Source organism: Microcaecilia unicolor, chromosome 12 (genome assembly GCF_901765095.1).
Source record: "Microcaecilia unicolor chromosome 12, aMicUni1.1, whole genome shotgun sequence".
NCBI lineage: Eukaryota > Metazoa > Chordata > Amphibia > Gymnophiona > Siphonopidae > Microcaecilia > Microcaecilia unicolor.
This window is the reverse complement of record NC_044042.1, coordinates 96,639,423-96,652,048: the sequence shown is the minus strand read 5'-3', so window position 1 is coordinate 96,652,048 and position 12,626 is coordinate 96,639,423. Positions and strand designations below refer to the sequence as shown.

Here is a 12,626-nt window from a genome sequence, read left to right as displayed (position 1 = left end):
CCTGACATGTGTGCAAACCTCATCATCAACTACAGAAGACGTCTGACCGCTGTGCTTGCCAACAAGGGTTTTGCCACCAAGTATTAGGTCTTGTTTGCCAGAGGGATTAAATACTTATTTCCCTCTGCAGAATGCAAATAAATTCATATACTTTCCACAATGTGATTTTCCGGATTTAATTTGTGATGTGCTATCTCTCACTGTTACCAATAACCTACCCTTCAATTATGGGCTGCTCATGTCTTTGTCAGTGGGCAAACTTACAAAATCAGCAAGGGATCAAATACTTATTTCCACCACTGTATGAGTTTATCTTGTTGGGCAGACTGGATAGACCGTGCAGGTCTTTTTCTGCCGTCATCTACTATGGTACTATGTTACTATGAATGAGCTCTTGGTGGGCAATTTGGCGGTCTGGACAGCAAATTGAGGGTGTATCCTAGCCGGACTATTTGAAGAACCCACCGGTCAGAGGTTATGAGAGGCCATTTTTGGTGAAAAAACATTAACTTCCCCCCAAACCGGCAAGTCAACCAGCATGGACACTTTTATGGTGGCTATGCTCTGCTGCAGCCAGTCAAAAACCCATCTCTGGTTTTTGCTGGGGAGCAGCAAGGACCTTGAGCGCATGCTGTTGACAAGAATGAGCGCGCTGGGGCTGAGCCTGAGTAGGCTGGCGAGACGCTGGAGTGTACCTACGCCTAGAATAGGCATAGGAACCACTCCGGGACCCACCAAAACACCTCCTAGTTGAGGCCGTAGCAGAAGGCACCCAGCGGGAGAGAGAAGCCATAGCATCAGTATGCTTCTTGATCTGGTCAACCAAATCTGCCACCTTCTCTCCAAAAAGATTATCCCCCGGCAAGGAACATCTGCAATCCTCTGCTGGACCAAATGGTCCAGGTCAGAAACATGCAGCCATGAGAGTCTATGCATTGCCATACCTTGACCCAAGATCCTAGATGCAACATCACAAGTGTCGTAAGTGCCCCCGGCCAAGAATTTATGACACGTCTTCTGCTGCTTGACCAGCTGGTGAAAGGGTTCGGTCTCCTCTGGAGGGAGGACATCAACCAAAGTAGACAGCTGCTGCATCGAGTTCGCAAGTGGATGATCGTGAAGAGCTGGTATGACTGAATACGGGCAGCGAGCATGGCGGCCTGATACATCTTTCTCCCAAAAGAATCCAAGGTCCTAGCTTCTCTGGGGGCGCCAAAGAATAGTCCCTAGCACTCTTGGCTCTCTTGAGAGCGGAGTCCACCTCCATGGAGTTGTGGGGTAACTGAAACTTCATCAACCCAGGCTCCCCATGGATCCGGTACTGGGAATCTGTCTTCAGGACAACGGGGAGAGACAGAGGGGACGCCCAGTTTCACATAAGGACTTCCCTGAGTACCTTATGCAAAGCAGCAGTCACTGCCTGTCTAGGTGGAGAGGTGTAGTCCAGGACCTCAAGCATCTCAGCCCTGGGCTCATCCTCCACGTCCACGAGGAATGGAATGGCCTGAGCCATTTCCCGAACAAAAGATGAAAAGGAGAGGCTCTCAGGAGACAATCTCCTTTCAGATGGAGGGGAAGGTTCTGAGGGAATCCCAAAGGACTCATCTGAGGAGAAGTATCTGGGATCTTCCTCTGATTCTTAAAAGCGTTCCTCTTCCGTGTCGGAGAGCACTTCACTCACTGACTTCTGAGACCGAACCCGCCTCAATACAGATTGACGCAGCATTCCTTCCAGAAGCTCTGGAAGCAAGGCCCGAATGCGCTTTGTCGAGAGCCACCATCGGAAAAGGCTGCGGAGCCAGTGGAGAAGCCGATGACAGAGTCGCCTGGGGCTAGGGAGCAGGAACCGGGCTGCTGAGAGACCAACACGTCGGCATTTCTTGTATGAAGGGGGAGCGGTCCTCCCAGAGTCGACACTTCTTGGGTGCCGATTCCCTCGATGCCCTGGAGCTCCCGGCACCATGCATCGAGGGAGGGGAGATGTTAGGAATGGTGGATCCACGTAGGAGAGGCTATGGGAGGGTTGTCAAGGAGATGAGTGAGAAGAGGATAGAAACATGGTAATGGGGAGTGGATGAAAGATAAAAGGGAAAAAGGAGGCTGGGAAATGAACGAGATGGAAATGTGAGAGCTAGGGGACAAGAGAAAGAGACAAAGTTGATGTACATGAAAAGTTAAAAGAAGTAGAGCAAGAGGGTGAATTTGAGTGGACAGAGGTAGAAAAGAAAACAAATAGAGGACAGCACTTAACAAGAGACAGGTGTAGTGAGGGAATCAAACAAGACAGTAGGAGAAAGTAAAAAACAACGAATGGAGAGCAGCTGCTGGAAACAAAATTAGCAGAAGACAGTGAAGCAGAAAAGAAACTGGGCACAATGTGATGGAAAAATAAAATGCCCAGACAGGTAGAAAAAAGTTATTTATTTTGAATTTATAAACTGGAATATGCTAGCACTCAAAGCAGATCTGTGACTGTTCCAAGTATTAAAATTGCGTGCACTTCGGATTTTTTTTGCAGCGGGGTGTGAGGTGGTAGTAACTGTGTGTTTTTCTTTTCACCCTTAGAAGCAGCCCTGCCACCAAGACCCTGAAGCAGCAACGTGAAACACTGGCCACCGTGGGCTTGGGGCAAGGGGGTGAAGAAAGCTTGGTATAGCACATGATCTCCCAGTGCTGACAACAGATAGTGCCAACATAGAAAGGTTAAGTGTCTGCAGGATACTACCATTCTTATTGATGGGTATCATTGTAGTCCCCCTTTGGTTTCCTATGTCATTTAGACAAGCGCTATTTGAGCGGAATCAATGCAAAAATGCTTTATTAAGCAAAAGTAAGTGAGAATAAGCAAACAAAAGGGAATAAAAAAATTAAAAATTATCAGAATTGTAGGAAGTATTTCACAATTGGAAGTTTTTTTCTGGCCAATGATGAAGAGAAGATCATTTTGATCTGGTTAGCTCTGGCAGATTTTTACGATCTAAGAGCTCTTTGGGGCCTTTTTCCTTCCGTTTTGGAGCTACATCATTCATACATGTTGGGACTATTACTGGTATACATATAAGCTAACTAGGGCATTTTCAGTTTGTGGAAATATTTTGTATTCTGTATTCAAGCGATTTTACATTTCCACACCCAACTTGATTTAGGCTTTAGTGGATACTATCAGTATATAAATCACAATAATGATAATATAGTACCCATGTTCACGTGATAATATAGTACCCATGAACCTTTTAGAAAAATCAGAGTTACACTGGCCACCCTCCAATCTTCAGGAACCATGCTTGATTTTAAAGATAAATTACATATTACTAACAATAGTTCCATAAGTTCATTTTTCAATTCTATCAGTTCTTGAAAATGAATATCATCTGGTCCAGGAGATTACTACTCTTCAATTTGTCAAATTGAGCAATTACATCTTCAGATTGCAATTTGTAACTATTCCTTCAGTTTCAAATCAAATGAGTACATTTACGCAGTTTTGAGAAGAGCCTTTATAAAACAGCAGATGCATATTATAAGAGGGTGTCACTCAGTGTTTTCTTACCCCTCACAGATCTTCTTAACTCTGTTCTTCAGCTGGTCTCCTTGGAAGAATATAATAAATACTGATTTGTGCACATAGTCACCCTGAAAAGAAAAAAAAAAAAAGTCCAAAGTACGTCATATCAGGGGGCTAGTGAATATATGTTCAAGATAACTGTAAATCATCTCCTCATTTGAAAAAGCTGCTTGGCAGAGCAAACCCTTCCACCTACCTGTCTTGGAGTGCTATAAACAAAACTTTCAGACCATATTCTCTCCATTTACTATTACAGCCCAGTTCTAAAAAGAAATAGTTGTGCCAATCCACTGGTTCAATTATAAGTACTATGTGCTGCAATTCAGATCAATTGGGTTTAATTCTTGGGCCAGCTGGGAATGCTGTCAAAGCTGCATTAATAGCACTTGGGAGCAAGAGGTCCCAGTTACCAGGCAAAAGTGACACTCACAATGATGTGAAAAAGCTTTAACCCCCTTCCGATTTCTCCTATTTTTCCATATATGTTACACTGAATGATTTGCAATCTTTAAATAAAATGTAAATATTTGACAAAGGGAACCTGAGTAAACACATAACATAGCTTTTATATTATAACCTTCATTTAAGGAACACAGTTATCCAAACATATTACCCACCTGAAAAAGTGTCTCCTAAACTTAGTAACTGGTTATACCACCTTTAGCAACAATATATGCAACCAAATGCTTCCTGTAATTTGATATGTCTTTCACATCATTGATGAGGAATCTTTTTTATTTTTTTTTATATGCACAATACAAAATGTAATCACAGTTAATACATTTTGTATTACAGCCAATGAACAATATTACAGGATTTAAAGACAAGAACCATAATCAAAACTCCATATATAAAGTACATTCTGCATTGAGTTTTCGTTATACTCCTTCCAGTTCAGGACTGCACGCCCACATTGGAAGAGCATTCTCAGTGAGGAAATACAGATCCCATTCCAATCAAACAGTTGTCAGACCAAGAAAAGGGTCAAGGATTCTACTCCAGGTATTTCCCCATCCACAAAAAAATCAGGTCTAATGTCCATCCCAAACTTAAAGGTTCATCAAAAAAGAAAAGATCAAAACAAACACTAGGAGCCATCCTACCACTCTCCTGTCTGAACAGCTGGCTAGCTTTCCTAGACCTCAAGACACACATACCCACATTCCAATGCACCCTCTTCATTGGAAATCCCTCTGTTTTACATTCCAGAATCACCACTACTAATATGAGATCCTATCCTTCCTACTCCTACTGATGTGCAGTCTTCAGAAATGCCTGCTGGTAGTAGCAACCCAGGAAATTTGACATCTTTCTCTTTCCCTATTTAGCTGACTAACTTGTCTCTGCACAGATGCCACAAGAAGATATATCCTTCCTTTCAAACATCAAGCTTTGGACTTCTTCAATGAGGGGAAATCCACTCTGGTCCCAAGCAAAACACTAGAATTCACTGGGGCATACTTGGTCCCCCTCAAGACAAAGCTTTCCTACTGGATGCCTGCCTTCAGACATTTCAGCACACATAGGCTGTGCAGTCCTTAAATCCTAAAAACTCACAATCTAAGTTTGGATGGTTAAATGACTTGGCCAAGTAGCCACTCTGTGGACTGACTCTATCCTGTTTATCTTTTTGACGGTGTGGTCTCCAGAATTGTACACAGTACTCTAAATGGGGCCTCACCAGATACAGAGGCACTATCACCTCTTTTTTCCCTGCCAGCCATTCTCCCTATGCATCCAAGAATCCTTCTGACTTTTGCTGTTGCCTTTTCTACCTGTCTGGCTACTTTAAGATCATCAGATACAATCACCTCAAAGTTCCGTTCTTCTTTTGTGCACAGAAGTAATTCATCCCCTATACACTATCATTTTCTTGATTTTGTGCAGCTCAAATGCACAACCCTGCATTTTTATTTTAGCATTAAATAATTTTAGAACATTCTTCAAGCTTTGCTAGATGTCTTTTCATGTTGTTCATACCTCTAGGAGTATCCACCCTATTGCAGATTTTGGTATCATTTTAAAAAAGGAAACCTTAGTTTAGTTTATTCACATATTTGATATGCCGCTAGGCTTAAACAGTGTACAATTACAAAACTTAAAAACAACTTAAAGGAATGCCAGTATAAAATAGAAAAGACCTAAGCACATGCTCAAGGCCACAATCAAAATTCCCTCCACCCCCATTACCCTAATTAAACAACTTTTTACGAACACCTTTTAAGACACCCTTAAAATGCCTTGAGGAATGAAAACAACCACCAGCCTCAGACAGCGAGATCCCAAAATCTCAAACAAAAAATAAGTCTTTAACAGTTTCTTAAAATTATTATGGAAGCATTCCATTCAAATCTGGCTCCGTAGTTTGTTCTATAAATTAAATGCACACCAAAAAAAGCACACACACACCCCCCGGGCAATCTACCATTGCGCACTAGTCACTGATAGAAGAATCATATGGCAAATCATTTTCAGATTACCAGACAGCCCTTCCACAATATCCCTTAGAAAATATTAGAAAGAACCAAACCAAGAACTGATGCTTAAGGAACACACACACACTAATCTATATTTAATGACCCAGGATCTGAGCACAGACGACTGTCGGCTCTACCAAGTAGCTATTTTTCAAAAGGGCCCAAGGAGCACCAGAGCCAAAAATATCTTTGTGTTTCCCTGTAGGCACTGGGCAGAGGACATGCTATTCAATGTTAAAGAGTAGTTTAATCAAAATAATTCAATACAAGGAAGGAACAAGCTTAATTTTAAACAACGCACTACCAGCTTTATCTTGGGGCACATACTGGCCATTAAATTGACATCTCCTTTGATCATCAGCTGGGTCAAAACACGCCTTCTTCTGCTGGTTTCTTTAACTAGCCTAAATTCCATAAATGCTTAAAACTCTTTCTGTGAAGCATGTACAAAAGGTCTTCTGCCATGTGCAGAATAAGCATTTCCACCGGTTGGCTCTTCTCTAATCTGAGACAAATATGTCATCCTGGCATCATTTAGCTAGTGTGTTACACCTCCAATTTTTATATATTATTTCTTATTTAGATTGAACTCACACCTTTTCAATAGTAGCTCAAGGTGAGTTACATTCAAGTACACTAGCAGCCTTATTTTCAAAAGTGATGGGTGCCCATATTTTGACCCAAATTGGGAGATGGGCGCCCATCTCGCAAAGGCGCCCAAATCGGTATAATCGAAAGCCAATTTTGAGCGTTTTCAACTGCACTCCGTCGCGGGAACGAACAAAGTTGACGGGGTGTGTCAGAGGCGTGGTGAAGGCTGGACTGGGGCGTGTTTATCGGCCGAGGAGAGATGGGCGCCTTCAGCCAATAATCGAAAAAAAAGGGCGGCAGAAGCAAGAATTTGGGTCGTTTTTGCTGGACCCTTTTTTTTCACAATCCAAGTCCCAAAAAAGTGCCCCAACTGGCCAGATGACCACCGGAGGAAATCGGAGATGACCTCCCCTGACTCCTCCTGTGGTCACTAACCCCCTCCCACCACAAAAAATAACTTTAAAAACTTTTTTTGACAGCCTGTATGCGAGCCTCAAATGTCATACCCAGCTCCCTGACAGCAGTATGCAGGTCCCTTGGAGCAGTTGTTAGTGGGTGCAGTGGACATCAGGCAGGCGGACCCATGCCCACCCCCCCCCCCCCACCTGTTCCCACTTGTGCTGGTTAATGTTGAGCCCTCCAAAAAAACCCAAAACCCACTGTACCCACATGTAGGTGCCCCCCTGCACCCCTTAGGGCTATGGTAATGGTGTAGACTTGTGGGCAGTGGGTTTTTGGGGGCTCAGCACACAAGAGAAGGGTGCTATGCACCTGGGAGCTATTTTAATTTTTTTTTTTTTAATTTGTAAAAGTGCCCCCTAGGGTGCCCAGTTGGTGTCCTGGCATGTGAGGGGGACCAGTGCACTACGAATCCTGGCCCCTCCCATGACCCAATGCCTTGGATGTTTGTTTTTGAGCTGGGCGCCTTGTCCCCGCCCCTTCGCACGGAGATGGCACTTTCGATTATGCTCCTCTAGGTATTTTCTCCATCTCTAGAGGACTTATATCTAATTTTTTTGTACTGGAGGTAATGGAGGGTTAAGTAACTTGGCCAAGATAACAAGCAGTAACAGCACAATTTAAACTTGGCTCCACTATCAGATTGGTGCTTTAACCACTAGGCTACTCCTCCATTTAACTTACTTATCTAAGGTTATGCAGCTGTTTGAAGCCTAATATTAAAAAACAGTTCTTTTAACATTTGGAAGACCTTTGATCTTCAAGGTACCTAGCAGGGAAGAGGGCATGAATATTGAACTCGCATGTGTTTATGCTTTCTCCAGAGCAGGTGTAAATATACATGTGCCTTCTACCACTGGTGGAACGTATGACCAGCAACAGGCACATGTGCCTGCATGGAACCTGTGAAGTACATAGCAAGAAATTTCAATTTAAATGTTTTGGTTTTTGCACGGTTAAAATTACAGACTTCTTTAAAATGTGCTGCAATCTTGTGGGCTTAAGTGGCTGGTATCTCTCAGAGTCATTTAACTTACTAGAAGTGGCAGCATTCCGCTACCCTAGAATCTTCCTCATTGCATCAACAAAAATTACATCTCTAGCCAAAACCAAGGTGGTCCCTGTCTTAAATTTAGCTCCCTATTTAAACTGTTTTGCTATAAATCCGCAACAGTTTTACATTCATTACAATTGGCTCAGAACGCTGCAGCACATCTGGTTACAGGATATGATCTCCTAGCATATTTGACAGTTCTGTCAGATCTGCATGGGTTGCCTATAGCACAGAGGTTGGAATGTAAGATCTGTACTTTAATTTTTAAGGTCCTTCAGGATCAATTAGTACCTTATTTACCAAACCGAAGATCATAGCACTTTGAAGTTGCTGAATATCCCTTCTTTTAAAGGAATTCATTTCGTATTAGAAAATCTACTTTTTAATGGCAGGTCCTATGTTATGGAATTCATTGCTGAAAAGACAAGGATTATGTATGATTTCAGAAGCTCTTCAAAGTCTGGCTGTGTGCTCAAGCTTTTGATAGTTGAGAACATTTAGAGTTGGTAAAGAACCTAGATCCTGTACAATCTGGGTTTCACATAGGGAAGGAATCAAAATAGTGGGAGTTGGACTTTGGCTTCCACAGGACAAACGACGAGAACTCCAAAATGTATGAATAGAGAATTTATTGATAAAAGGTGGACTCAACACAGCACTGTGTTTCAGCTGCAAGGCCTGCCTCAGAAGTCTGAGAACTGTATCCCAGCACAGATCCCTGGGGAACTCCACTATCTACCCTTCTCCATAGAGAATACTGACCATTTAACCCTACTCTCTGTTTTCTATCTTTTAACCAGTTTTTAATCCACAATTGGACACTACCTCCTGTCCCATGACTCTCCAAATTCCTCTGGAGTCTTTCATGAGGTACTTTGTCAAACGCCTTTTGAAAACCCAGATATACAATATCGACCGGCTCACCTTTATCCACGTTTATTCACCCCTTCAAAGAAATGTAATAGATTGGTGAGGCAAGATTTCCCTTCATAGGGGAACATAAGAAGTGGGAACAAGAGCAGAAGGCATGGAATCTTAGGCAGAGAACTAGATTTAAAAAAAAAAAAAAGCAATGGATTTGAAGTATACTCTGACACTACTACAGGAAGCAAAGGAAGAGCTCAGAGTGCTGAAATTGAAGAAAGTGAATTTTAAGATGTTAAAGGCAAAACAAATATACTTCAGAATTAGTTAATATGGTCTCAAGGCCACTGGTGCACAAGGGGGCTCATTTTCAAGCACTCAGAATTACAAAATTCCATAGGTTACTATCAGGCTCATTTTCGAAAGAGATGGACATCCAAAAAGTGACATAAAATCGGCACTTGGACGTCCTTCTCACAGAGACATCCAAATCTGTATAATTGAAACCGCATTTTGGATGTCTTTGTCAGAAGTCTGTCGCAAGGACATCCAAATCTCAAGGGAGCGTATCGGAGGTGTGTTTGAGGCGGGACTTGGGTGTTCCTAAGACTTGGATATCTTTGAGCCATAATGGAACAAAGCAAAGACATCCAGGACTAAAATTTGGACGTTTTCACCCAGACCTGTTTTTATTACGAATAAGGCACAAAAGGTGCCCGAAATAACCAGATGACCTCCCCTTACTCCCCAGTGGTCACTAATGCCCTCCCATCCTCAAAAAACATGATTAAAAATATTACTTGCCAGCCTCACATGTCATACTCAGATCCATGACAGCGCATGCAGGTCCCTGGAGTAGTTTAGTAGTAGGTGCAGTGCACTTCAGACAGGTGGACCCAGGCCCATACCCCCCCCCCCCTACCTGTTACATTTGTGGAAGAAACAGCGAACCCTCCAAAACCCACCAGAAACCCTCTGTACCCACGTATAGGTGCCCCCCATTCACCTGTAAGGGCTATGGTAGTGGTGTACAGTTGGGGGTAGTGGGTTTTGGGGGGCTCAACACACAAGGTAAGGGAGCTGTACACCTGGGAGCATTTTATGAAGTTCACTGCAGTGCTCCTTAGGGTGCCCGATTGCTGTCCTGGTATGCCAGGGGAACCAGTCTACTAAAAATGCTGGCTCCTCCCATGTCCAAATGGCTTGAATTTGGATGTTTTAGACAGACGTTTTTGTTTTCGAAAATGGCCAAAAATCAAAGACGTCCAAATCCAAGGATGTCCATGGAATTTTCGAACACAAAAATGGACGTCAATCTTTTTTGAAAATGACCTTTTCCCCGCCTCTGAATTTGGACGTTTTACAAAGACGTCCAAATTCCAACTTAGACGTTTCTTTCGAAAATGCCCCTCTATGTAACTTTGCAAGTCTAAGTGATTTGAAAATACGGCTCAAGGTAAAAAGGCTGCAGATCCAGAATTAGATGTTGAAGCTTAGAGACAAGAATGGGGAGGTTCTCTGCAGCAATAAGCAAATTAAGGAGTGCTTTTTGCAGTTTTACAAAGAATTATATAAGCCAGAATATGAGATGTCAGGCAAGTGTATTGAGGCTTACTCCTGAGGCTATCAGAAGAAAAGAAGAGAGTGGTCAGCAGGCCAATTTCGACCCTTGAAATGGTGGCTACAATCGAAATGTTAGCCTTGGGAAAGGTGCCTAGAATTGATGGGTTTTCAGCCAAATTTTATGACGTATTTGTGGGGGTCCTAGAGAGCCACTAATCTATCTAAGTTAGTGGGCTAACTGTCATAACTAAGGAGGGGAAGAACCCTACCAGCTGTGATTAGTACTGACCCATTTCCCTGTTGAGAGTTCATTAATAGGATCTGTGCTAAGATTGTAGCACATATAACATAGTACCAAAAGACTTGTATGGTCCATGTCTGCCCAGTAAGAAAAATTCATTGCATATGGTATTAAGTGATATATCATATGTATACCTGATCTTGATTTATCCTTGCCATTTTTAAGGCATATAGAAGTCTGAATGGCAGTGGCCTTATTCTAAAATTTCTGAAGTTGTTGTCAAAGCCCCAGAATAGCTCCACTCCAGCCCATCCAAATCTATTCAGCTCGATCAAGCCACAGACCGTAGAAGTCTGCCCAGCACCGGCTTTCCTATTTAATCTCCGCTAAGCTTCTCTGGATGTGATCTTTCTAAACAGGATTCCTTTGTGCTTGTCCCACGCATTTTTGAATTCCATTACAGTTTCCATCTTTATCATCTCCCGTGGGAGGACATTCCAGGTACCTATCACCTCTCAGTGAAAAAATACGTCCTGACATTATTCCCGAGTCAGCCCCCTTTGAACTTCAATTCACAACCTCTGGGTTCTACCACCTTCCCGTCTCGCAAAAGGTTTGTTTCTGGATTAATACCTTTCCAATATTTGAACGTCTGCATCATATCACCCATTTCTCCTTTTCTCCACGGTATACATGTTTATGTCAATAAGTCTCTCCACGTACATCTTGCTACATAAACCCCCTACCATTTCAGTCACTTTTCTCGGAACCGCTTCAAGTCTTTTTACATCCTTAGAGAGATAAGACTTCCAAAACTGAACACAATACTCCAAGTGGGGCCTCAACAACTTGTAGAGGGGCATCAACACATCCTTTCTTCTGCTGGTTATACCTCTCTCTATGCAGCATAGCTTCATTCTGGCCGCGATCACCACCTTGTCACACTGTTTTGTCACCTTGAGATCTTCAGATGCCATCACCCCAAAGTCCCACTCCTGAGCCGAGCTTACCAATCTCTCCCCTACTATCTGGTACGTCTCTTTTGTATTTCTGCACCCTAAGTGTATCACTCTGCATTTCTTGGTATTAAATTTTAACTTTTTTTAAAATCTAAATTCAGCAAATTTATGTTTGATTCAAATATAATCAATAGAAATAAAACAAAGAGGTCACGTGACGCCATGGTGCAGGGCTGACACTGGAAAGCTAGGCTCCGCGCACATTCACCCGAAAATCTGATAAGTTGACGTACCCAAGGTGCGAAACGCCACAGCCTTGCTCATATAAGGTGAGAGAACGATTAGGGATCAAAGATCAAGCAGAGAACAACAGAATGGCAGCGAAATCGGTGAGGAGAGAGCGAGATAAATCGAAACTGCCAGATAACAAGATGGCCGACCAGCGAGATCCCGGAGAACTAGCGGTGGGATCCGCATGGCTGACGGAGATTACGGCCGAGGTAACAGCAGCGGTCGAGGCGGCGTTGGATAAGAAACTCCAGCAATTGTTTGACAGAACGGAGGAGGCTCATGAGCGTATTGATAGTATGAATCTGGAGTTAGATGAAGGTTTACAGCGGATTTCAGAGATGGAGGAGACTGTGGGAGCGCAGAAGGAGATTAATAAGAAATTAGAGCGGCGGGTGCAGGATTTGGAGACAAAGCTCGATGATTTGGAGAACAGGGGCAGGCGAAATAACCTGCGTCTGGTTGGACTTCCAGAATCGCTTTTGGATAAAGATCTGCCTACCTTTTTAGAGGAATGGCTGCCGCAGTCTTTACACATCGAGGACAAATTACAGAGTTTCTGTGT

The 12,626-nt window shown here is 43.0% G+C and overlaps 1 protein-coding gene across 1 annotated transcript in view; it reads right to left on the bottom strand.

Annotated features, from left to right (window-relative positions):
* Window positions 1-12,626, bottom strand: part of ATP6V0A1 (ATPase H+ transporting V0 subunit a1) — a 251,391-nt gene that overhangs the window by 164,646 nt on the left and 74,119 nt on the right. The window contains 1 exon segment of the mRNA XM_030220840.1: window positions 3,551-3,633. Within this exon segment, the coding sequence (XP_030076700.1) occupies window positions 3,551-3,633 (83 nt within the window).